Source organism: Lemur catta, chromosome 23 (genome assembly GCF_020740605.2).
Source record: "Lemur catta isolate mLemCat1 chromosome 23, mLemCat1.pri, whole genome shotgun sequence".
In the NCBI taxonomy this organism is placed as follows: domain Eukaryota; kingdom Metazoa; phylum Chordata; class Mammalia; order Primates; family Lemuridae; genus Lemur; species Lemur catta.
Genome location: NC_059150.1, coordinates 13,673,334 through 13,701,258, shown reverse-complemented (window position 1 = coordinate 13,701,258; position 27,925 = coordinate 13,673,334). Strand labels below are relative to the sequence as shown.

At 35.0% G+C, this 27,925-nt stretch overlaps 1 protein-coding gene across 2 annotated transcripts in view; it reads left to right on the top strand.

The window, feature by feature from the left end:
- Positions 1 to 490: 490 nt before the first annotated feature.
- The window catches only part of USH2A (usherin), a 605,447-nt gene continuing 578,012 nt past the window's right edge, over positions 491 to 27,925 (top strand). The window contains exons 1-3 of one of the 2 annotated variants that reach the window (XM_045536031.1): positions 491 to 719; positions 1,366 to 2,057; positions 5,696 to 5,861. In XM_045536031.1, the coding sequence (XP_045391987.1) occupies positions 1,534 to 2,057; positions 5,696 to 5,861 (690 nt within the window). In that variant the 5' untranslated portion in view covers positions 491 to 719; positions 1,366 to 1,533. Of the gene's footprint in view, positions 720 to 1,365; positions 2,058 to 5,695; positions 5,862 to 27,925 lie in introns of those variants that run through there. The other variant, XM_045536030.1, reaches the window with a different exon arrangement.

The following is a 27,925-nucleotide window of genomic DNA, read 5'->3' as shown; positions in this document are numbered from 1 at the left end:
AACACGTGTGTATTCATATCCAAGTAGGCAGGCAAAAAGTCAGCAGTCCCATTGCTTTGTAGTTTAATTAAAATCACTGATTTTCCAAACCCAACATTTAGAGATAACATCAGATGCCACTAATAATGTAAAGAAGCACGTGTATTTAGGAGAGAGTATCCCAGGGTGAAAGCTACAGCAACTGAATGGTCAACAGAAACTTCCATCAGTGGGCCAAGGTTTTAGGCCATCAATATATTAAGGTTTAGAATACCATTTTGTATCCCTCCCAGAAAAGCAAGAGCACTAGAAGTTACTCGTTGTGTGGCTAATAGTGGCAGATCATTTTGATTAAAGAATAAAATGGATTGCGCTGCATGATGGCAAGAAAGGGGTGGGGGAAAGGGGGGATTACAGGATGAGGTGTACTGCTACTTTAAAATTACGCATGCATGGCCCCATTGAGGCCCCTCCCACAGCTTAAGGTACCAGCTGAAAGGTTGGGGAGCTCAGTTCCAGGCGGGCTACCAAGCAGACTACGCTCTGAGTTTCAGGTAACCAAGTGTTTGCTGTGCAGAGTACTTTACCTGGGCACCCAAGTTTTCCTTGCAGCATTCCTGCTGCTGCAGCTAAGAGTAACCAGGGGTTACAGCAGCGTTGCCAGGCAACGAGGGACAGCAGTCCTGTTGAAGAGCCATTTGTCACACTGAGGGGACTGGTTGCAATGCAATAAAGAAATGGTAACTCTGCTTACTTATCAATACAATTACTTGCACGGTATTAAGAGTCCATATATAACCTTCAAACTACATAGTCATATGAGGAAACACCAACACAAACGTTTTGCTAAATATTAAGGCATAGGACAGACAGATGGTGTTGGGTTTCTAATCAGCTTTACTGTGAGCTTAAAGTTGCTGCACATGCTGGGATAAGGGGAAAGGCCCGAAGTGCTTTGCCAGCTTTATTTTGGGCATCTGCAAGTTAGCTCTGGGTTTACAACATACGGTGCATGTGTAAAGAAAATCTATATGATTTTTTACCTTGTTAAGTAGAGTAGATAGTGCTAATTCCCTGGGGTCGAGTAACGGCCTAAAATTACCATATGGTGAAATATATTATTGATAATTATATACACACACTATGTTATATATATAAAAAAAATGGTTGTCCTGAGGACTTTTAAAGTGCTTGATTTGCCCAATGAAATCAAGATATTTACCAAAAAAAAAAAAATGAGTATTTTACTCTAAGCACCATACTTTGAAATGTTTGTTGAGAAGTTGAATACTGTTTCTTGTCGGGATGCAAAGTCCTCATGCTTAAGATGAACTTCAGTTGTAAAGACGCAGCAGCTTTCCCTTGACACCTGTTGTTGATTTCCAGATACCAGCTGCTACTCATGTTTTCACCATTGCTAAGAACGTGTTTGGTATTACCTCGGTGTGCAAACGTGTGTGCAGTTTCCCGAAAATGGAGTATCTCAACGTTACTTAAAGTACCCTGCTTGAAAGCATTGCTGGCAGGTGGCATGGCCTGATTATTTATTTAGGGATGTTTTATCAGGAGGAGAATGAATTTTTTGTAAACATGAATCGCCTGGTTCTTTCACTGAGCTGCGGCTTCTTGTCTCAGGTCATCGAAACATTGATCTTTGCCTATTTTGCTTCTGTATCATTGGCTGATTGCCGGGGTCTTTTCCCAAGGCTGGAGAACGTGGGCGCTTTCAAGAATGTTTCAATTGTGCCAACCCAAGCAACGTGCGGACTCCCACACCGAAGCACTTTTTGTCATAGCTCTGCTGCTGCTCAAAGTATTCGGTTCTGTACCCAGCGGTTTTGCGTTCAGGATTGCCCGTACAGATCTTCAACCCCGACGTACACTGCCCTCTTCTCAGCAGGCCTCGGTAGCTGCATCACAGCAGACAAGAATGATCTGCATCCTAATTCCCATAACAATTCCACAAGTTTTATTTTTGGAAATCACAAGAATTGCTTTTCTTCTCCTTCTCCTCCTCCAAGGCTGGCGGCATCATTTACTCTAACTGTGTGGTTGAAACCTGAGCAAGAAGGTGTAATGTAAGTAGAAGTGTGGGTATAAGCTTTCCTAGGACCCTGAAAAATCAGTAGTAGTGAAGATTATTGCGACCTGAATTCCACACTAGAAATGAAGGCTAACAATGTGGAATTCATGTGATCAAAGATCGACTCCTGTGTTAGTCTTTCCTATTCAAATTTACAGTCTAATATTTTCCCAAATTAAAAGTTTTTTACTCTTCTAGGGATGAAGTGGACCATGAACAAAGAATGTATTATTAGCATAGTTTCATTGTGGGCAGACATGTTTACACCTGAATCATTTATTTCCTGTCGGTTAGTTAGGCATTTGTTCTTAGCCTGCAGAGCGTAAACCAGACTCGGTGTGAGTTTTACGGCATGAGGATTAGTAATACAAGTAATTGATATTTTCAAAGTCTTGCTCTAGGTTTATACAAATAACATGCCCCTACTAGGCTATAAAATTTTCATTTGGCAGATGGCTCTCTGAGGGCTTAGGACTGTGTTTCATTCATCCGTATTTCCCCAAGAAGACAGGTTTGCTTGACTCATGGAAGATGTTCAATAATATGAGTTGACTATATGAACAACACTCCATCTCTGTAAAGATAAAGCTTTTAGCCCTTTACCTTGCGGTATTTCCAACTTCCAGTTACTTAGAAAATATATAGGTAAGCATGCGATATTCTTAGAAGTTTTATGCTGTTGATTCCAGAGAAATGCTTTCGATGATTTTGGAATGGGGCTCCCTTACCATCATTTCTTGTTAGTTTGTTCAGTCACTTGTTTTTCTTTATAAAAATTTTTTATTTTTAATTATTATGGGTACATAATAGTTGTATATATTTATAAGGTACATGTGATGTTTTGATATGGGCGTACAATGTGTATTAGTCAAAGTAGGGTAATTGGGGGATCCATCACCTCAAGTATTTATTTCTTTGTGTTAGGAACATTCCGATTACACTTTTTTAGTTATTTTAAAGTATACCATAACTTATTGTTGACTATGGTCACTTTGTTGTGCTATCAAATATTGTTCATTCTATCTAACTGTATTTTTATACCCATTAACCATCTCCTCCATATCCCACCCTCCCTGCTACCCTTCCCAGCCTCTGTTAACCATCATTCTACTGTCTCCATGATATCGATGTCTTAATATCTAGTTCCCATACTTGAGTGGGAACATGTGAGATTTGTCTCTCTGGAATCACCTGTTTTTCATCCTGTAGTCTTTTCTCAAGCTGATATCTAATGTGTTTCCCCTAAATATTTAGAGCCAGCTTGGAACTTTTAAGAAGTAGAACAGTTCTGAGGCATTTTTGCTTATCTTTTGTCTTCCTGTAGGGCTTTTGGACCTTCCTCTTGTGACATTTTCTTTGTGTGAGAGTGTTGGCTAGGTATCTAAAAACCTGTGAAACAAACCAGAAAAGTCTTACCATCTCATAAGCAAATAGGACTTAAATGTCTTTGGTGTTAATTTCAATTTGCCAAGTGAAAGTTGCCATGTTTTTGTTTTGTTTTAAATTTGGATTGAAAATTAATCACAAACCATTATCCTTGTTTCTGCATCTCCCCTAAAAGAAAACTTTTGTTTTCTAAATATTTGAAATTCCAGTAAATTCAAGTTTATGTAACTAGTATCCAAAGAGTCTTAAAACATTGTCTCTTGACAAATAGTGCTAGGATAAAATATATTTCCAAGCTTATAGGGACATATCTGTACCAAATTCATCTTCTATTGGCATCACTTTGTATAAATAAGGCAGAGGAGTATTTATCGAGGTGGTAGCACATGGTTTATGGTTTTGAGAGTTCCTTGTATGAAGGTCATTTCCATTCTCAAAACTAAAATACCTGTGGGAATTGGGGGAATTTCGGGGTGTTTGCACTAGATAAGTAAAACAAACAAAACATGGATTATCCAATTATTGTTTATTCAGGAGCAGAAATAAATCCAGTTCCTAAATATTTTGCTACCTGCCTTCCTCTCACATTTATTATCTCCCAAAGCTAGTATGTTTACAAGCAAACAAAATAGCAAGGAAGATAATCAATAACATATTAAGAAATGCATTTTCAGTAAGCTTGGGGAAATAAGTCTGCATTTGGTAAATACATTCTTGAGTAATGGCTGAATTCTCACTTGTAGATTTAAACTCAAGAAAAATTAATAGAGGCAAACTCTTCTCAGATTGTTTAAGACTTGGGGCGGGGATAAGGAGAAATTCTTTCATTCCAGTAAATTAGAAATATCCAACTACTAATGGGTTAAAAAATGTGGCAAAATTTATATAAGCCTTTATTTCTACTTTTATAAAACCTTTACATCAACTACAATGATTTGCCTACATTAAAAATACACTTGCTCTCACCACTTTGCTACCGAATACATGTACAAAATTTAGTAAAACAGTGACAGCAAAAGTGGTACTACTAGTGTTCTCCAATCTTATTCTTACCTCCCAATTCAGGGAAAAAAAATAGATGGAAGTGAGAAGAAATGATTTTTGAAAACTGTATTCTTTAAGGAAAATTTTAAAACATCTTTAGCAGTCATTTTTGGTTGACCTGATTTTACCTTTGCCTCTTTGATGCTTTCAACTGAGTTTGATCACAAACTCATCATTTTTTGAGGGTCTGTTCTATACTAGGTGTGCTTCTGTCCTCAGAATACTCATGATCTAAATGATCTAATGGGGAAGACAGATGGATTAGAGCTATTACCTAGGTGGCGCAGTGTGTTAGGTGTGCATGAAGGGAGGCTCCTTAACCAACCTTGAGCAGGGAGAAGGGTTCCGGGATCAGGCATAATCATAGAGATGCTGAAGCTAAGTTGGAGGTAACCAGGTAAAGAAGTGAAGCCTGGGGTCTGAAAGGTGTGTTACTGTAATAAGGATTTGAGGTAACTTAAAAGAAATTTGATAACTGGCTTGACACAAGAACCTAGAAAGATTCTAAAATTCTTTTATCTCATCAACATATTATTTCACTGTGTTCATAGAAGATTGGATGACCGTTCACCCAAGATCATGACCATTATCTCAGTGCCTTAGTTAGACCATATAGAGAGGTAGCCAGGCCTCTTACAGACATTGGCTTTGGCTTCTGGCCAGTTGGTGGTGGGGTGAGTAGAGACTATAGCTGTCCATTCTCCATTTCATCACGGGAATTAAATAGAGCAATTCTGACTCCAGGGCTGGCGATTTAGAGCCTTCCATGGATGCTAAATTCTCTTTACATTTAAAAAAGAGAGGGAAAGATTTGCACTGGTGACTCAATACCCAAGCGGGATGTAGTGTGTTGTACCACTTCCTATAAAAGAAATAGCAGAAGAAGTAATGACCCAATAGGCTATGTTAGTTTTGCAGAATGGTTCAACCACTTCGAGTTTCCATCATGAATCTCTAATAAAGGGTGTTGAGGCTCTGGGGAATATATTGTAAATAAGAATTCTGTTTTTTATGGAAATAAAAGGGCTTCTTCACTGGAATAAAGCTTGCTTTGAATATAATGACATTTCAGGCACTTATTCCTAGTGCACCATTTTGAGTGAAGTTTGGGGTCATTTTCACATCACTGTAACTGTACAATGCCTTGACGTGTCTTTTTGGTTGGGTGCTGACCTTTTTTCTCTTTTCTGGTTGCTTCCTAAGGTGTGTTATAGAAAAGACAGTGGATGGGCAGATTGTGTTCAAACTTACAATATCTGAGAAAGAGACCATGTTTTATTACCGCACAGTAAATGGTTTGCAGCCTCCAATAAAAGTAATGACACTGGGGAGAATTCTTCTGAAGAAATGGATTCATCTTAGTGTGCAGGTGAGTAAAATAAAAAATATTTAACATTTGGTTAAACACAAGGATCTATCTTCCTTTCTCTCCTTTAAATGGCATCTACTCGCAAAATCTGCAGCGGTTATCTTTTAGATTTCAGGTATGTGTAAATGACAACTAAGGAAGAAAAGTATTTAAATGACCTAATAATGATGTATCTCTTGAATAGACTGGCATTTCCCTCATCAAAATTGCTATAAAAACTCTCACAGATGCTTGAGGACAATGCTATTTGTAATTAATATCCTCAGAAATTTTTAAAAATATGGTTAGTATATTTGGTTTTGTTTAAAAACGTCTAAGGGCTCTTTTGGTGTCTAGAACTGATTTTACTAGTCGTGGCTGTATTAAAACCCCTGCCTGATTTTTATAGCTGTCTTTCTCTGATAGCATCTGATGATATGAATAAAACTTGGCTGTTGCATCAACATGCTGACCTTAGAACTAATGAACTTTACACTCGAGGCACTCTAAAGGTGTTACATTATTATTGTCGTTGTCAACCACAGTTTTGTAGGAGCCTTAGAAGCTGCTAAAGGTGGAGATAGCTGTGAGCTGCCTGGTATTTGCAGTCACTAGAATAGAAGCATGCTTCATCCTTTCGTTTCCTCAGGGCACTGGAAGGGCCCGATACAGCCAAAATCCACCCTTGCCTTTCAAGCCAGCGGTGCTTCGTACCATAGTTCCCACTATGAGCTCTCATACGGGAGTTCACCCAGTGGTCCATGTGAACGCCATTCACGTTTGAAGACATTTGCACCCTCATTTGTTTTATGAAAATTATTTTTTGTTTTCTCACTTTTTTTTTTTCCAACCTGAAGCAGGTAGTAAGTGGGCTTCTTGAGAGAGTTTTGAAACTGGTTATTTGGCTTCAAAGTATTAATATTAGTTAGGATGTGAGTTTAGCAAATGCAGTCGGCAGAGGAGGACAGTGTTATCATAGGCCACTAGTGTTGAAAGGGTATACAAAGGGACAGGTCACATCTAGCATCAAGCCCTGTCTAGAGGATATGATGATTTCGGTTTCTCAGTGCTTACTCTTCATTTGTTCAGTAATTAACAGACACGGGACCTGTTTGTCCTTTATCTTGAAGTTGTCCATTCTACCTACTGACAAGTGCAACAGAATTAGGTTTTAACGTTAAAAATGTCGAAACGGAAACTGCTAAAGAAAGGCAATTTGCAGAAGATGCCAAATAGATGATATGTTTGTTGCATATTTTTGTCTCAACAATGATAAAAAAAAATTCTCTTTCCTTGCCTTTATTTTGTCTTGTCTGTGAAACTGTGCCATGTTTTGGCAGGCAGTAGTACATTAAAAGCTTTACAAAGAAAGTTTAAAATCTAAATGCAAGGAGGTAACCATGACTGAATTACTCTCCCGGGAATAAAATGCTCTTAGAGTGCCTATTGAAATCAGCATTATCATTTCAATACATGTCAAATATGAGTCATTTCCTAGTTTAGGCAAAATTTCTTTATAAATCTTTAAATCTTCCTCTTCTTTCAAGAAAAGGTTAAAGTACTTATGATTTAATGAGACTGCTTCATTTCATAACTGTTTGACTATCAAGAGAAAACTTGTCCTTTCCAATTTGTACACTTCTTTTATTTATTTTTTGCATGAGTTTTTAAGTACACTACATTTTATATTAGAAATACAGAACTAAACAGTCGTAAAACATTAGAAAAATCATTCAGGTCTGTTTATTCCTCTGACACTTATTGAATGTTTTAGGGGTACCCAACATTATGAGCATCTGGATTCATTCAAATGAAAATTAAAGAGCAATTATTTAATCTAAATTGGAGATCTACACAAGTTTCCTTTAAACACCGGTCTGAATATAGTTATGAAATGCATAAGAATCCATATTATAGATGTTAAATAAGGAATGTATTCATTACTTAAAAGTTATAAGAAGTAGTGGAAAGGACAGGAGATTATGAGTTGAGTAATCTGACTTAGTTAATGCTACTCTGTAGACTTAAGAAATCCATTTGACTCAGTTTCCCCATTTATGTAATGAGAGGATCAGACTAGATGAACAAAATGAATCCCTCTTAGAGTTCTACATAAAAATAAGTGGCATGTGGAGCGAGGCACAATTACTTAGAGCACAGCAAGCAGTTGAGTTGTATAGGGTTATCTAGACAGTAAGCTGGCTCCATTAATCAGTGGTCAGGCTTGTGCTTTTTTCTGCTTTCCCGTGCTGCCTAGTATTTACACAAAAGCATTTTTTGGTAGATTTTGTGGCCAAGATAGAGACAGATGCAGCTCATTACTCTTTGATTGTATAACTGCAAAGAACATTTGCAAAAAAATAAATTTAATATAAAATATAACTTAGTCATTGTTGCATTATTATGTAATACATCTAAACTCTGTTTAATTTTGGGGTTAGGGACTTCTATCGTGCTATGCATAAAATAGAACAAATAATAATATGGCTCAGTCAAATTTCAAACTGCAAGTTTGAACTTAATGTGTATGCATATTTTCATCCATCTTCCAGTACAGCCACGAATCGATGAGCTTGTATTGTGTGTGTTTTTGTGTGTGTAAAAATATAACATACACCTCTATTCATAAGATGGCTCAGAAAACAGAATTTAACTTACAAAGGCCTGGTGGTATAAAATTAAGTAACAGATCTAACCTTACCCTTTACCTCTACAGTTCACTTGGCATCAGCTTCCCAGCAGTAAAATTTCAATTCTAATTTCCTAAAATGAGAAAAAAAAAAAAGACATGGTTTTCAATAATTAAATACCTGGGCAAAAAAAATGCCAAGAAAAAGCAGACATACTAAACATTGGAGATCTAATTTACTAAACAAAAAATGACTGATATTGCTACAGTAATGGATATGATAGCTTTTACTCCAAAACTAGCATTTTGAAACTTCAACCTGTTAGAAAATGATTAGTTTTTAAATTAATATTCATTCAGGGACTTGAATCTGACAGGACTGCCAATTTAAATTTTACTTTTGGGTTTAATATATTGGCTATTTGAAATTATATCATGCTAAAATTCATTATGTCATATTTTTATACTAAAATTGAAAAAATTAATTCATACTTTTTATTAGCAAATGGGGAACACAGAATATTAGCAGATTTTTTAAAGTTTAGTTTTCATATTGAATCAGCACATGCTTTAATTATTGTAAGAAACTTTTTCTAAAGTTTTAAAATATGTAAAATAATTTTACTTTAGCATTCTGTTAAAGATAAGTAAAACAACTTGACAGTATATGCATTCAGTTGCATATCATTTGAAAGTAAAACCTCAGGGTTTTCTATGAAATATTCTTTGTCCTTAAGCAGTTCTACACGTTTTATAGGACAAATAGCATCAAAAATCATCAATATAGTCACCCTTCTAATAATTTTGCTGAATTGCAGTAAAACAATTACTATAACTTGTAGCTGATGAAATACTACAATGGTGGAAACAAGAAATAATTTAGCAATGGGCTTGCTCACATTTTCTATGCTATTTTGAGGGCTCCTTGATGCATTGACAATTCAAGAGCCACAGATGATTCTAGCTACAATAGTGGGAAAAAGAGCAGTTCTAATAGGATACAATGAAGGAAAAAATGCGCATGGGTAAATAAAGTTTTAGGAATCAATAGATAAAGGATAGGAGTTTCATAATCATAGTTTGTTCTAGGAGTACATACTGTTGATTTATGTATTCAATCTGAAAAAGGAAAACTATTGATAGTTCTGGAGAAAAAGAGAATGAAATTTAACCAACATTTGTTAGAATAGATAAACCATGTCTCTCAATTAATCTCTGAACTCTATGCCCATGTGCATGCTTGGTAAAGGTGTTTCCACATTCTTATTGATCGAGGATGCATAAAACATCCATGCCTCTTTATGGAAGTTTCCTCATTCAGCTCAGCAAGCTCTATGTCCTGGGATTCTCATAGGCCATCCCAGTCCCCACCCCTACTCCAAAAGAATCTCAATCCATATTGTTCCTTTAATAATTTTCATTGCATTTAACTCACTCTGTGTGTGCCTGCATGTGTCCATGTGTGTGCTAAACATTATTTGTTTATTTGTGCAAAATCTTCTCTTTATATCTAGCTAGCTGAGTGTCCCTCAAGTTAGTTGAATAGTTTTGGGTTATTCAGAGCAAAGTTAAGATCAACAGATATTAATGAATTTTTTTCCGAATAATAAGTTAAATTATAATAGCTGCTGTTATTGAGCACTGATTTATGTGCACTCTATTAAATATTTTACATGCTTACTTTTCAAATGATAATAGTTCTATGGCTTTGACTTATATATTATCCCCATTATAAAGGCGAGAAAGATGAGCCTTAGGAAATTTAAATTACCTACCTAAATTTACAGTCTGGAGTTTCTTTGATCTTAAACTAAAAATCGTAAATTGCCATGAACCTAGGTCATTGAGAAGATCTAAAGAATAGTTTTCAAAGTTCTGTGAACCAAAAACAAAAACCTATAAACCCACGTGAACTGAAAACATATTTGTAATATAAATGTAATTTTTGTATGTTTGTACATATTTTGTACATATTTATAAGGCAAATATTTATAATGCTTCACATATTTACATGACTTATACAAATAATTAAAGTCAATATATTTTGCAACTATATCCCTCATTGATACAAGTGGTTTAAATGGACAACATGATGTAATTTTATATAAAGTTATGCTCAAAATTTCTATGGTTTATGGCAGTGAGATAGACTATAATGGGTTAATGAAAGAATATTCCACTTAAGCCACCCTGATCACCTGATCCATGTCAAACAAAACCAACCTTTGTTATGATAAAATATAAAGAAGAGAACATTTCCTACATGATTACGGAAAGAGGTAAAGCCATCCAAGTAAAAAGTAATTATTCTCTGTACATTTTTGCATGCAACTTAAAAAATACAATAATCAGAAGGCAAGACTTTAATTCTTGACATTTTAGTTAAAAATTGTGCAATCTTAGGAAAATGACATAACTCTTCAAATGTTAGCATACCCATTACAAACTGGAATCAAACATAAACTTGACCTATTTAGCTTACACCATAACTTTGGACAAGTAAAGAAAGCAATGTCTGATAAAGCACTTTATAGCCTATACGTTCCTGCTTCCATAATCGTGTAGGAAATGTTCTCTTCTTTATATTTTATCATAACAAAGGTTGGTGCTGTTTTTTAGGCCTGCCCTAAAAATTATCACAAGCTAGGTGGCTTAAAACAACAGAAATTTATGGTTTGAGTTCTAGAGGCTAAAAGTCTGAAATCAAAGTGTTGGCAGAGCCACACTCCCTCTGAACCCTACAGAAAGATCCTTCCGTCTCTCCCAGTTTCTGGTGTTTGCCAGCAATCCTTGACATTCCTTAGCTTGTAGATGTATCACTCCAGGTTCTGCCTCCATCATCACACAGCCATCTCCTTCCCTCATATGTCTGTGTTGTCTTCTCTTATAAAAACACCAGTCATGCCGGATTAGTGTACACCCTAATTCAATTTACTCAATTTGCATTTTTGATTACATGCAAAAAACCACTACTCAAATAAAGTCACATTCACAGGCACCAGGGGTTAGGGCTTCAGTATATTTTTTTTTAGGGCGACACAATTTAACTAATAGCAAGACATACTCAAAAGAATGTGTAAGATTCAGCTAGGCAGAGTGCATAGAGAAGAACATTCAATACACATACAACAAAGAGTACAAATGCCCTTTTGTAAAAGGGAATATGTTGCATATGAGAGATTAAAAAGCCAATATAGCAAGAGTGCAGCAGGCAAAATGGGGCATGGTATGAAATGAGGACAGAACAGTCAGAAGAGGCTATGTTCTCAAGAGCATCATTGGACATGTTAAGATTTTTAAAATGGGGACTGTATTGAAACATGTTTGTCAAGGACAGGAAATGGGGGTTGGGGGGAGAATGGGACAATATATGATGTGAACAGATTATCTTTTGCTAAAGATCACTTTGGCTGCTGTGAGGGAGAGAACAGTTTGCCTAAAGACAAGAATGAAGGGTTGTTAGGGTACTCATATGGCCCAGGTGGGATATAAGGATAATTTGGAATGCACTGGCAGTAGTAAATATGCAAAGAAGTGGTCAGCTTTGAAAGCAGTTTAGGGATTAAAATTAAAGGGCTTGTTGATGAAAGGAATGTGGAGTTTGAGGGAAAGGGAGCTAATTGGTGAATTCCAGCTTTCTGGCTTACATGATTGCAGAGATAATGGTTTCAAATAGAAACACTAGAATAGAATCAGATTTTCGATAATACAGCACATATGAGCTAAACTTCAGCTCAGGGTAATAATTCTCAACCATAGAAATCATTAGCATTATTGAGAAACTTTCAAAAAATAGTCTGATGCCCACACCCCATTAGGTCTTCATTGGTCTAGGTGAGTCTCAAACATTATTTCTTCCTTCCTTCCTGTCGTGATGGATGGAAAAATGTGTAACAAAATAAAATAACGAGAATTCAAGGCAGGAAATGATCAACTCCTATTCAGATATGTTATGGAAGATGTATAAAGAAGGTGGGGTGTGAATTAACTCCTGAAGGATAGATAGGTTTTTGATATGTGGAGAAGAAGAGGAAGGATGGAATTCTATGCAGGAGAAACAAGGAAACAATGACTGGGAGATGAAAATAGCAAAAGGGGTCAGTGAGAGAGGGGAATCTGAGTTACTTAGAAAGACATGTATCATGTGTTGGATGAAAAAGCTTGAGAAAAGTAGCTTGGAAGTTTACATAGAGTTATAAAGGGTTTTTTTCCTCCCATATTTTTTTACCTGCTTCTAATCCTATCTATTTGGTAACTGTTATTAAACTGTATGGCTCTTAGAATTCAGTAGAACTCCCTTATCCTAGGTTTCTTTTTCTGAGGATCCAGTTACCTGTGGTCAGCTGTAGTCTGAAAATATCAAATGGAAAATTTTATAAATAAAAAATGCATAAGTTTTAAATTGCGTGCCTTTTTGTGTAGCATGATGAAATCTCTTGAGGTCTCACTTTGTCCAGTGTCTCCACGCTGCCCAAGCTCCCCACGCATTAGTCACTTAGTAGCTGTCTTAGTGTTCAGATCTGCTATCGGGGTATTGCAGTGCTTGTGTTCAAGTAATCCTTATTTTATGTATTAATGGCCTCAAAGCACAAGAGTAGTGATGCTGACAATTGGGATGCGCCAAAGAAAAGCTGTAAAGTGCTTCCTTTAAGTGAAAAGGTGAAAATTCTCCACTTAATAAGGAAAGAAAAAAATCGTATTCTAAGGTTGCTAAGATCTACTGGTAAGAATGCATTTCATAGAATCTGTGAAATCGTGAGCAGTATATTGTTATAATTTTTCTGTTTTATTGTTGATCTCTTACTGTACCTAATTTATACATTAAACTTTATCATAGATAATGTCCATATAGGAAAAAACATGGTATATATAGGGCTCAATACTATCTGTGGTTTCAGGCATCCACTGGAGGTCTTGGAACATATCCCTTTTGGATAAGGGGGGGGACTTCTGTATACACAATTTATATGTATTCACCAAAAAATAAATTGGTTTAGCTAATGTGTGTAAAAAGATCATTGCAAGTCATATTGCACTGTTTACCTTTGACAAGTCTAAATGTTATCAGTCTAATATTTCATAGCAAAAATGTAAGTTCAGTGAGAACTTTCCTATAAAACACCTCCAATGAAGACCTACAGCAAGCCATGAATAAATTAACATTTAAACTTAGAAACTGATATTTGGAAAAGAATTTGGCAATTTCTTATTGCTGCTAGAAAATGGCTGGTTCTCAGCCAATAGCTATAAAATGTACAATATATGCAAAAGGAAAATATGTACAATTATCATATTGCACATTTATTACATATACTGCTAAAATTGAAAATTGCTATAAAAAGAAGAGTATTTTCCAATGTCCACTTATTTTTTCAACAATCTCTAGTCTTGAAAATGCCACTGTGGTAATTCCATCAAATTTGTAATGGTTAAAATTTGATGGTAGTGCTTTTTAAAACCTATGTTATCTAATGCAATTGTCATTTATATTATATAATTTTCACCTAAAAGCCAGATATAATAAGACTTAGATTATTTTTGCTTTTTTTGTGTGTAGTCAGTTTTGTGCCCAAAGGGCTAACTGTTGCCTTCAGTTATACATGAGCAATTACGACTAAAGTCAGGAAGAACAGCATGCCTAGGGCAGAATTTGGCCTGTGGTATGTATCACTTGATAATGGAATGGAGAATATGACTTTATTTAAACGTGGACTTGAATAGCTTAATTTTCCCATACTGTTTCCCTTGGTATTTCTCTAAAATGCAACATTCAAAAGTACTCCATGCTGCTGTATCGTCCTGGATGCATGAGGGCATGCGTATTCAAGAGACCAGTTCAGATATCCATAGAAGCTAAAGGTAGAATAATTAAAATTTTTAAAAAATTAAGAAAACTTTTCCAAGAGTGGAAAGGCTTTAATAGGTTAGATAATTTTCCAATTATCTAACAAGAGCAGTGAAAAATTATTGATATTTATAAGTTATATATAATCTCTTATATTGGATATAGAAATTTCATTCTGCCTTCTGAAGATCACATGAAATAATCTTATAAAAGTTTGAGCTGTATAGCAGTAGAATAAAGCAATTGGTTTGTTTTTGTTTATGCTAGTGTTCAATCATTTTCAACCTGGAGAAGGACGGAGGAAGGGAGGGATGCAATGAAGGAAGGAAAGAGGGGATGGAGGGAGGAAAATAAGGAGGGAAGGAATGAAGGAAAGAGGGAATAAAGGAAGTCATGTCACTTGGGTGGGGATTTGAGGCAAAAACCCAGGACAATGGTGGAGAGCCAAGGAACCTAAGGAGGAGAGTCAGCCCATGCAAATTTCATTGTGATAGGGGTGACTGAGAAAGTTTACATTATAGATGCCTAATATATAATTTTTGGTTGGCTGTTCCTGGAATATAAACCCCTTGTAGTATTCTATTATGTGGCCAAAATGTTACATGTAATCATTCTGAGGTGTTGGCATTTCAGAGAACTTACAGAAAGCAGTTGGGTTCAATGTTTGAGTTGAATACAAGGTAGATAGAAGATGACAAAGGAATTATCTGCAGATGAGATGAATTCTCTGGGAACATATTGGGACAAATACTGACAATTAAAATTTAATCCCCTAAAGTACCTGCAACAATCTCAGAGCATCTCATAGTATGTTGAGGAGACTTTTAGAAACATTAAAGAGACGCAAGACCCAACTAAATTTGGAAACTGGCAGATACTAAGCTTAGAAAACTCTAGCATAGGTAATGCTTGTTTGCATATTTTGAAAGCAACTTTATTGAGGTCTGACTGACATATAAAACTATGTACATGTTGAATGTATACAACTTGATGGGTTTGAAGATAAATACCGAGAGCTGTCTGGAAAATATCCAGCCATGTAATCATTCTCATTATAATATCAATGAGGGGTGGATACTTTCCAGACAGCCCTTCTATATACCCGTGAAACCATCACCATAATCTATGCCGCAAATATACCCATATTTTTTTCTTTCCATTTTTTATTTTGATATATTTAGGTGGTAGAAGTTGAATTCCATTATATGTATATATTGCATGGCGATGAAGTCTAGGCTTTTGGCGTACCGATCACCTGTATCATATACATTGTACCGCATAGGTAATTTCTCATCCCTTACCCTCTCCCACTCTCCTCCTTTGTGAGTCAGTCTCCAGTGTCCATTATACCACTCTGTGTGTACTTGTGCAGCCATAGTTTAGCTCCCACTTATAAATGAGAACATGCAGCATTTATTTTTCTGTTTGAGTTACTTCACTTAGGATAATGGCCTCTAGTTCCATCCAAGTTGGTGGAAAAGACATTATTTTATTCTTTTTTATTGCCCAGTAGTACTCTATGGTATATTTATACCACATTTTCTTTATCCACTTATAAGTTGATGGGCACTTAGGTTGATTCCATATCTTTGTGATTGTGATTTGTATGCGATAAATATATGAGTACAGGTATCTTTTTGATAAAATTATTTCTTTTCCTCTCAGTAGATACCCATTAATGGGATTATAAGATCGAATGGTAGATCTGCTTTTAGTTCTTTGAGAAATTTCCATATTGATCTCCATAGAATTTGTAGTACTATACATTCCCACCAATAGCGTATGTGTCTTCCCTTTTCTCTGCACCCACACTAACATCTGTTGTTTTTTTGACTTCTTAGTAATATCTATTCTAACTAGAGATAGATGATATCTCATTGTGGTTTTGATTTGCATTTCCTTGATTATTAGTGATTCTGAGGACTTTTTCTTATGTTTACTGGCCACTTATATATCTTCTTTTGAAAAATCCCTGTCCATGTTGTTTGCACACTTTTTAATGGATTGTTTGTTTTTTTCTTGCTGAGTTGAGTTCCTTGTAGATTCTGGATATTAGTCACAATATACACATTGTGAATATTTTCTCCTATCTATAGGCTGTCTATTTACTCTTCTAATTATTATTATTATTTTTTGCTGTGCAGAAGCTTATTAGTTTAATTAAGTCCCATTTGTCATTTTTGTTTTTATTGAATTTGTGTTTGGGGTCTTAGTCATAAATTCTTTGCCTAGGCCAATGTCCAGAAGACTTTTTCCTAGGTTTTCTTCTAAAATGTTTATGGTTTCAGGTATTACATTTAAATCTTTAATTGATTTTGAGTTAATTACTGAATACAGTGAGAGAGAGGGGTCCAGTTTCATTCTTCTGCATATGGCTATCCAATTTTTCCATCATTCATTGAATAGTGTGTACTTTCCCCAGTGCATGTTTTTGTCTGTTTTGTTGGAGACATGTGATTTTATTTCTAGGTTCTCTATTCAGGTCTATTTATCTATGTGTCTACTCTTATGCCAGTACCATGATGTTTTGGTTGCTATAGACTTGTAGCATAATTTGAAGTCAGGTAATGTGATGTCTCCAGTTTTGTTCCTTAGGATTGCTCTGAGTATTCGGACCCCCTTTTTTTGGTTCTGTATGAATTTTAGGATAGTTTTTTTCCTAATTCTTTGAAAAATGACTTTGGTATTTTGATAGGAATTGCATTGAATCTGTAGATTACTTTGGGTAGTATATCATTTTTCACAAAATTGATTCTTCTGTTACATGATCATGGAATGTTCTTCCATTTGTTTGTGTCATCTATGATTTCTTTAATCAGTGATTTGTAGTTCTTATAGAGATCTGTCAACTCTGTTAAATTTAGTCCTGGATATTTTATTATTTTATTTTATTTTTTTGAAGCTATTGTAAATGGTATTGAGTTCTTGATTTGGTTCTCAGCTTGATTATTGTTGCTATATAGAAATGCTATTGATTTTTGTTCATTGATTTTATAACCAGAGACTTTGCTGAATTCATTTATAAAATCTAGGAGTCTTTTGGAGGAGTCCTTAGGGTTTCTAGGTATAAGATCATATTATCTACAAACAGATAATTCGACTTCCTCTTTTCCAATTTGAATGTCCTTTATTTCTTTCTCTTGTTTGATTGCTGTGGCTTGGACTTACAGTGCTATGTTGAATGGAAGTGGTGAAAGTGGGCATTCTTGTTTTGTACTAGTTCCTAGGGGGAAATATTTCAACTTTTCCTCATTCAGCATGATGGTGGCTGTGGGTTTGTTATATACGGCTTTTATTATTTTGAGGTATGTTCCTTCTGTGCCGAGTTTTTGAGTGTTTTTACAATGAAGGGATGCTGAATCTTATTTAATACTTTTTCTTTATCTATTGGGATGATCATATGGTTTGTGGTTTTAATTCTGTTTACGAGGTGAACCACATTTATTGACTTGTGTATGTTGAACCATTCTTGCATCCCTGAGATGTGTATGTTGAACCATGCTTGCATCCCCACTTGATTGTGATGAATTATCCTTTGGATGATGTGCTCTTTGATTCAGTTTGCTAGTATTTTGTTTAGGATTTTTGCATCTTTGTTCATCATAGATATTGGTATGTAGTTTTCTTTTTTTGTTGCATTCTTTCCTGGCTTTCATATCAGGGTGATACTGGCTTTGTGGAATGAGTTAGGGAGGATTCCCTCTTTCTCTACCTTTTGGAACAGTTTCAGTAGGAGTGGCACTAGTTCTTTGTACATTTGGTAGAATTTGGCTATGAATCCATCAGTTTCTCTGCTTTTTTTTGGCGGGGGGAGGTTTTTTATTACTGACTCAATTTCATTACTCGTTATTGTTCTATTCAGGAGTTCTATTTCTTCCTGGTTCAATCTTGGGAGGTCATGTATTTTCAGGAATTCATCCATTTCCTGTAGGTTTTCTAGTTTGTGAGGGTATGATTGTTCATAATATTCTCTGATGAAGTTTTGTGTTTCTGTGATATCAGTTGTAATGTCTCCTTTTTTGTTCTGATTGTTTTTTGTTTCTAGCATTTCTGTTTGTTTATTTAGGTCATCCCTCCTCTTTTCTTGGTTAGTCTAGCTATTGGTTTATCAATTTTGTTTATCATTTCAAAGAACCAACTTTTTGTTCCATTGATCCTTTGTATTTTTTTTTTTTGTCTCTATTTAGTTCTGCTCAGATTTTTGTTAGTCCTTTTCTTCTAACTTTTCCTTTGATTTGTTCTTGTTTATCTAGTTCCTTGAGATGTGGGGTTAGATTGTTAATTTGTAATTCTGCTACTTTTTTGATTTAGTCATTTAATGCTATAAACTTCGCTCTTAGCACTGCTTTTCTGTATCCCATGTGTTTTGGTATGTAGTATTTTCCTTTTCATTTATTTCAAAAAATTTTTTAATTTCCATCCCTATTTCTTTATTGACCCAGTGATCATTCAGGAACATGTTAATTTGCATGTGTTTGTATTGATTGTAAAGTTTCTTTTTGTATTGATTTCTATCTTTATTTCACTGTGGTAAACAAAATACTTGATATAAATTCGATTTTTAAAAATTTGTTAAGAATTGTTTTGTGGCCTAAAATGTGGTCTATCTTGGGGAATGTTCCATTTGCTGATAAAAAGAATGTATATTCTGTAGTTGTTGGGTAGAATGTTTTGTAAATGTCTGGTAAGTCCATTTGGTTTAAATTCCAATTTAAGCCCAAAGTTTCTTTGTTAATTTTTTTTGTCTCAGTGATCTGTCTAGTGTTGTGAGCGAGTGGGGTGCTGAAGTCCCTCACCATTACTGTTTTGCTCTCTGTCTCTTTCTTTAGTTCTAGTAATATTTGTTTTGTGAATCTGGGTGCTCTGATGTTGGGGTGCATATATATTTAGGATGAACATAGCCTCTTGCTGAATCAATCTCTTAATCATTATATACTGACCTTCTTTGTCTTTTTTACTCTTTTTAATTTAAAGTCTGTTTTATCTGATACAAGCATAGCTACTCTTGCTCATTTTTGGTTTCCATTTGTGTGGACTATCTTTTTCCATCCCTTTACTTTCACTCTGTCTTTATGGTTAAGACGAGTTTCTTGTACAGAATGTATAGTTGGATCATTTTTTTAATTCATTTTTCCAATGTATTTCTGTTAAGTGGAGCATTTTATCCATTTACATTCACAGTTAATATTGATATGTGGGGCTTTGTTCTCACATAGTTAGTTGATATTTAGTTGTTTAATAAATTCTTTGTTTCTTCTATCTTTGTGTGTTTGTGGTTTGATGAATTTCTGTTGTGCTGCCTTTTAGGGATAAGTGGCTCATGTGATCACAAAAGTGAAGTCCCAGGATAGGCCTGTCTGCAAGCTGGAAAATGATGGACACCAGTAGCATGGTTCCCAGGGAAGGTGGTAGTGTGGCTCAGTCTAAGACCAAGAGCCTCAAAACCAGGGAAGCTGACAGCGTGGCTCCCACTACAAGGTCAAAGGCCTGAAAGCCCCCTGGAGGCTATAGGTGCAAGTCACAGAGTTCAAAGGCCAAGGAACCTGGAGTCTGATGTCCAAACAGGAGGAGGAAAGGGCATAGGCTGGGGGTGGTTGGGGTCTGGGAGAGAAAGAGAATAAGAACTCTAGGTATGACGCTGGATATGGTAAAATAACTAGTGAGGCCAACAAGGTGTGTCCTTTACTGCCTGTGATTATTGCAACTACTGCTGCTGGCAGACAGCCATTCCTTTCATGTGTGTGAGCAGAAGATTAATTCTCAATTAGAAGTAGAGACTTGATTCAAGGGCAACATTTCACTTGGCACCGATGTGTCAACATTTCAGCTAATTTGCCTGACCATGAATACTTCGGGGGGAAGAGAAGTTGCTAATGTTTTATATTAAACATGGGGTGGAGCTTGGGGAGATAATACAATTTGTACTTTTTCACATTTTGTTTCAATTGATTTTGTCAGGTATGTCTTTTTGAAGCAACTTTAGAGGTTGAAATGCTGCTTGTGGACCCTCAAGACTTGTCTTTTTTCATGTGACGATTACCATCACCATAGTTGTATATGATCTGGCTTGCGAATGAGGGAAAGGAGAGTCATTTTGATGCGAAAGTGATTGTCATCATTCTTTGCAGATCTTCTGACAAGGAGTTTTTGTGTTACTCTGTGTAGTTCGATGTTTATTTGTAGCATGCGTGACTGGTTCATGTAGTGATTAAAATAATAAGTAATGCTTAATCATGGCTAAAATAAATACCAAGGATAAATTCTTCTATCAATTAGTGAGAGCTTATCCAAATTAGCATCTTTAATTAGGAGCTGTTGTTAATTTTTGTGGCAACCTATTAGAAATACTGTCCTAAATCATTAGCATTAGTGTAACTGAGCGTTAACTATAGGTGACTCACTTGTAGCAGCTTACTTGGAAAAATGTATACTTATAAGTACACATTTTAGAAAGTATTTCAAACAGAATGTGAAAATTTACGTAGAATTTTAAATGTAGCGTAACAAAAATGTATTAAGTTTGCAACTTAAGACATTAAAAAACAAAATTGTGTTCCTATGCAGGAAGTCTTTGGGTTTGAGATTTCCTTGTGCTCATACTCATTTTTGTTTGGCTTTCTGTTTCCTTAAGTCATAGTACATTTATTTCTATTACAAACTTTTGATATATTTCTTAAATTGGTCCCGTCTTGTGCCATTACATAGCAAGTGATGGAGGAAGTACTGTTGCTGTGCCTTGATACTGAAAAAGGCAACAGATCTAGTGTGTAGGTCCTAGTTGTGGAGTAGTTAACACAGTGTAAGTTAAATGCTTAGAAATTGTCCTAAGGTTTGATTTTGTTTATGCTTACGTTTTTATTAATATATATACATTCTTGAATAGGTTATTTCTTTTGAGGCAATATTTTTCAGCCTTAGCACTATTGTCATTTTGGACTGGATAGTTCTTTGTTGTGCCAGTCTTTCCTGTACATTGTAGGATGATCACCAACATCCCCGGCCTCTACCCACTAGATGCCAGTAGCCGACTTCCCACGTCTCTACCTAATTCCGTTCCCTTCCATGACAGTCAAAAATGCCTGCAGACATAGTCAAGGTCCCCTGAGAAGCATCATCCTTGGTTGAGAATAACTACTTTAGAGTCTCAAGCTTGGCTATTTTCTTTCCTCATAACGTAACCAGTGTTAAATAGCCATGATTAAACTTTTTTTTTTTTTTTTTTTTGAGGTACATAAGTTGTGACACCATATCTGTACAGAAAAGGCTTGGATTTAAGGTTAACCATACTCAACTGAGACAAGTTTATCAAAGCATAAAATGGGAAGCATTGGCACAAAAAGGAAATTCTAAAATGGCTTATGCAATAGCTAAGGGTGGCTAATGAGAATTCTGAATTGATGATATTGAAATTGATGATGAAGAGAATTTCAAAGACAAAACACATTTTCCTGAGCATGAACACTATAATCAGTGAGGCCCAATAATGTGGAATTATTTAGATGTGTATTTTGATTTAAAATAGGATATAAGTTAAAGTAAAATTAGGTTGATTGTTAAAAATTTCTATTCAAAGAAAGTATATAGAACTGTTAGCCTTAAAAATGTGCTTAGGGAGAGAAAAATAGTTCTGATTACATCAAAAGAAAAAGATTTCAGTAAATCATTGATTTGAAAACTAATCTTGCAGAAGTTTCAGAAGTGTTTTGGGATGGCAAAGTGTTTTGGGCGTGAGATTAGATGATTAGAGTTAAAAATGTCTGGACCAGTTATTAGGGCCTTCAGTTGATATAAACCATCTACCAAATTGACAATTGGAAGACATTTGTGGTGACATTTCTATGAAAAGTCTTTTTATTTTTCATGCCTGTGAAGATTTTGAAACCACAAATAAAATTATAATCACATAATTTTATGATGCTTTTATCCTTTAAAACTTTTTATTCATTAAAAAATAATATACATAAAGCAAAATGTACTTTTTTTGTGTACAGTTCTATTAGTTTTGATGACTATACACTGTTATGTAACCACCATCCAAACAATATATAGAAGAGTGTATAACCTTCAAATGTCTCCTTATGCTACCTTGATATAGTTATTCCAATCTTCCTACTGCCCCCCCATTAATCTCTGAGCTGTTTTCCGAAAAATATTAATATTTAGGGGTAGGATTGCTGGGTCACATAGTAGGTGTATGTTTAAATTTTATCACAAGTTGGCAAACTGTGTTCTGAAGTGGCTGTACCATTTTTCATTCCCACTAGCAAAATGTGAGATCACAGTTGCTTTGTATCCTTGCCAACACTTGGTATGGTCAATTTATTTATTTAGCCATTCTTCTGACGGGTGTTTAGTGATATCTCATTGCAATTTTAATTTGCATTTTCCTGATGATTGGGGATCTTCTCAGGTGCTAATTTTCCTTCCAGGTATGTATCTTCTTCAGTGAAGTGTTTGTTCAAATCTTCCCATTTCAAAAAATCCTGTTGGTTGTTCTCTTATCATGGAATTTCAATGGCTCTTTATGTATTCTGCATACAAGTCCTAGGTAAGATAGCTGTTTCACAAATAGTCTCCCAGTTTGTGGCTTGACTTCACATTCTATTAACACTATCTTTTATAGATCAGAAGTTTTCAGTTCTCCTGGTTTGGCTCCCTCTACAATCTGTTCACTTTGATTCGCTTTTAAGCATCCTCAGGTAGTGCTTTTGTATTTTGTCCAGAGTTTTTATTTGTGATTGGCAGAGAGAGAGGAGGTTGAAGTGGGCTAAAGTGGAGTAAAGCATCAGCAGACCTGAATAATTTTCAGTGTTTTACCAACATTATTTTTGATCCATTAGTAATTTTAATCATTATCATTTTCTATATTGGAAAATAAAAAAATCAAGAGCTGAAAGATTTTTTAAATTCATAAGTAATACAAAGCCATATGGGAAATAACTAGTGATCTAAAACACCTGGAACAACTAAAACCTTAAGATATTATTTTATTCAGTGTGTTCTGACTGTAAGCTCCTAGAGTGCAAATTACTTATGTTACCTTATTTGATTCTTACCTTTGTTTTGCATATTTTTTTTTTAGCATTTTTTGGAGATTCTTTGATTAAATTTTTGATTTAAATATTTGCTGGAAAATAATAAATTTTAAAACTATGTAAATAAGTTTGTTAAAGAACTTTATTTTTCACCATATGGAAGAAAGTCATTTTTGTTCATTATTCTTTAGTGGCACAATAGTAGCAGATTTGCATAAGTGCACAGTATACTCAGTGAAATATCATGTGTGAAAGCCAGGATTAGCCAACGTTCCTTCTGTTAACACATGTCAAAAGTGGAAAGGAACCTTCATGGTCATTTCTTAGTAAACAAGTCAAATCTTTTTGCTTAAAGAATTTTACTTTCATTAACGTAAGACGCAACAGGTATCTACTTTGTACAAAACAATTTTAAGAGATTTTGAGGATACTGAAGATAGTAAGGCCATGGTGTCTGTCCTTAAGCTACGCAAGAGAAAAGAAAGAAATATCAGTGTAATATCAGGCATACATTTTGGAAAAGTAATTTTTGAATAAAATGAGATTTTAAGAAAAATCATGAAAGTTTTGGAACCATTTTCAAATATTTAGAAAACAAGAATACAAGAAAAGGCAAACTAAACTAATTCCTTCCAGTAATTTTCTCTCAAGTCCTTGCAATTTTTTAATATTCATATTTTATTTAGCTCTAACCATAGCACATCTTAGTCCATATATAATTTTGTCTACTCACCTTTTTTTAAACATTGTATCACAGTTTATTTTCATGTAGCTTCATGGATCAAGGTATGAGGAAAGTAACAGGGAGTCCCTGAGGATGTTGCTGAAGAAGGGACTAGTATTAAGAGTTCAGGAAACTGCTGCACTCTGGTCTGATTGCTTTTTTAAAATAATGTAGAATGTTTTGTATTTGCCCTTACATCCTGTAAGATTTGTCCTTAAATAGTACAATTTGTCTTGGACTATAAGCTCTTAGAAGGACAGGACAATACTTATATAATGTGTTAAAAATTGAAATATCCCCCTACCCATCTATGTCTATTAGTTTCTTAGACAACCCTGAGGCAAGGGTTTTACACGTATCATTTCATGAACTACCCTGTGAAGAAAGTACAGATGAAACTACTGAGGCATGAAGTGATGAAACTATGTAACAGAGGCAAGCAGACCATCACAAGCAGTTTGGAGCTCAACACAGTTTTCTTGGTTGCAAATATACAGAGACAAAAGAGGGATGGATAGAAAGTTTGTTCAATATAGAATTAAGACCTGGAACAAAAAGCGTATGGGCACCGGCAGAATCTACTTAGAGGTCATAATGCCCAAGGGTAAACAACTCTAAGCACGTCACTTAACCTCGCTCACCTTAGTTCTCTTGTTGGTAAAATGCAGTGCTTATGCAAACTCGATACATGTCAAAAAATATCTGCAAGGCATTGCTTACAATTGACCCTCTGGATTTTTTCATGGCTGCCTGGTTATTATTTATTAAGATGTACTAGGGGCAAATCTCAAATGGAAGAAGAAATTAAAGGCAGATCTGCAAAGTGAAGAAGTGGGGTTAAGCACAATGCAACAGAAACTCTTATACTAATCCAGGAGGACTTTGCCTGTCAATCAAATCTATATTCATTATTTTTTTAAAGATTAATAATGGTTTGTTAACTGAGCAAGCTGGCAGACGTTAGAGCAATGTGATGAGATCTTGGGGCGTCTATGACCAGTTGATGACTGACTGACCAATTTCAAAAGATGCTATGAAGGATCATAAAGTTTAGGTCCATGTGTATTTTGATGATAGTTGTATCTATATTTAAAGCTTTCTGTCACTGGAAACACTCTTGGTGTTGTCAGACTGTCTATTGGACTGGATGAGCTGCAACTTCTTGCAATTGAATGTCAATAAGACCAAAGCAATTTTGGTTGATTCATAGCACCAGCTTAAGCATATTCACTTGCACAGATTACATTTGACAGATAGTTACCTTCAGCTGAACTCTGTGGTTAGAAGCTTGGGCGTTTCTTGACAGTGAGCTTAGAGTTGATGCCTAATGTTTATTTCATATCCTGTTTTTACCTTCCCTAATACTGCATGTGTAAATCTATATTTAAATGTATTCACAGCTGATGTTCTCCTCAGTCCACTTGTTATCTCTGGACAGAATGCTGTAATGATTCAATTTCATTATTTTAATAAAAATAACTTGCATTCCTCCAGTTTTAATTTCATTAAATCTGATGAGTAATACTAATTTTAAAGGGTCTCCTCGATGAGCAATTGCAACACTGTAATGCAGGAAAATGCCCAAGTGGTAGGAGAATTCTTACAACTCTATAAATTTAAAAGCTTCAAAATTTGCCATGTGATTATGAACACTGAGAAAATATGTCCCTATTTATTTGCCTTATCATTATTCCTTTATCTTAGTTGTTCAGATCCATCAATTCTCTTCAAAGTTTAGGTTTAAAAGTATGCATTTCGAGAATATTTAGTCTTTTGAGTATAATTTAAATATATTCCAAAATGTTTTAATTGAACTATAGAACGTACATATCCTAACACATTGTACAATTTAAAAAATTGGTGCCATTTTGAAACAGATCGGGAAAATAATTATGATTTGGGATTTTATATTCAGGAATAGGTGCAATTATGGTACAGACTTGTTCAGTATTAGGGTATGTTCAACTTTTCAGTTATGTTCAATTCATTAAGATGCTGGCTGGGAAATTTAAGGGACATATAGATCTAATAATCTGAGCCTAAGTCTCCTGCTCTATACAAATAACACTGTGAAGCTTTGGAATCCCTCTATTTGACTAGGTGAATGGCAGTTGTGTTTGCATCAGCCTAAACCTAGCCTGGAAATCGTGATTTTAAAGCAAACACGTTTTACTCATGCATTTCCATCTTTTCTAGAATCTACGATTTTAAGACATCAAACAATTCAAATTATGTAGTTATACATTTCACACAGGAGAAAAACTCATGCTGAAGTAGGTAAAATATTTTTCAAAATTATTTTCCCTACATTTGCTGGCATACTTTTTCTTACTCTCTTTTAAAACTGACAGTCAATTTTTTTTTTATTTTTCTCCTTTACTGACAGCTAGTAAATGTACTGACAGTTCAGAAGCAAGATGTAAATGTAAGTCACTATTATTTTGTCCACCTGATACCTGAGCATTAGTAGAAATGCTTGGCTATATTTTAAAATAAAAACTAAATTATTTCCAATGGTTCTGAAGCAAAGATGTATAGAAAATCTGTTCTCTGTAAATAAAAATGTGTTTGAGGTAAGACTGTAGTGCACTTAGAAATAGCATACTTTCCTCATTAGGATGTGATTGGTATTTGTACTGAGGAAAATAGGCTAATTATTTAAGGTATATATTTACTTTCTGTTCAATTAGCTGTAAATCTTCTTAGCATGTAAATCTCTTTTAGAAATTAGTGGAAGATATATAAGTGGAGGGGAAAGAGCAGGATTAAAAGTTAGTATCAGGTTAAGAGTTTGCTCCTACTTAAATATAAAATTCAAGATTAAAAATTAAAAATTGTTTTAATTATAATTAGAAAAATCCTGTTTAGTAAATTTATCTCTTGAAGAAATGCTATATAAGTGGTTAAATGTGGGCAATTACATTCTATTGATAGAAGTATGTTTGGCCAAACTGGACCAACACTTTTATCACAGAAGGACAAATTCCTTGCTTCCTTTAAAAAATGATTTGTCATTTCTCTGCATTGCACATAACAGCTGAGTTTCAAAACACAAGATGATAAATAAGTGGTAGTATTTACTGCTTAGACAGTATTTATAGGGTTTATTTCATCCCTTTAAAAAAATTTTTTTTTGGTCCCAACATTATTGTTAAATATGTGGGAATTGGTAGAGTGGGAAGGCTTAGCATTTATAGATTTGTATTTTGAATCGTATAATTATAAGCTAGTCAATTTCATCCCAGAACCTTTTCTTCTTTTTACTTAAACTAGATGTTCAAGAAATGGGTTTTAGTACCTTTTAATTGTTTTATTCTGCTTCTGCCACAGCTTTTAAAATTTTGATTCCTACACTGCCAATGTATATAGTTTTGTGACAATTTGTCATGTAAAGTTAAAATTGATTTGCCTTTAAATGTAGTCGTTTCCATATCCCTTTAACTGTTTGAAGAATACTTATTGGGAGCCCAGGAAAGACCTAGCGAACAAGTCACAAAAGGCAGGAATTCCTCGCAGAAAAAGCAGCAGGAGCTTCCTTGGCAGGAGCTTCAGCAAGTGGTGTCAGCAGCTTAGAAGTTGCTATTGGACTGTCGCGTGTTATGCAGATAAATCGTAGTTCTCGCTTGTCCTCTGATGTCATTCTTTGATTTTTTTCTCTGTTAACATTGCATTTGCATTTTGGTCTGACGGAGAACAAGGACCCCTGTGCAAATACCTCATGACATGTGTAGGAAGCTTTTATGTTAAAAGTGATATGTTTCCTTGTTCTCTATGTTCACAATAAAATTCATCTTCTGATTCTTAAATCATTGGAATTCCTTTGTTTGCAATTTCCATTCTAAGTCATAATAT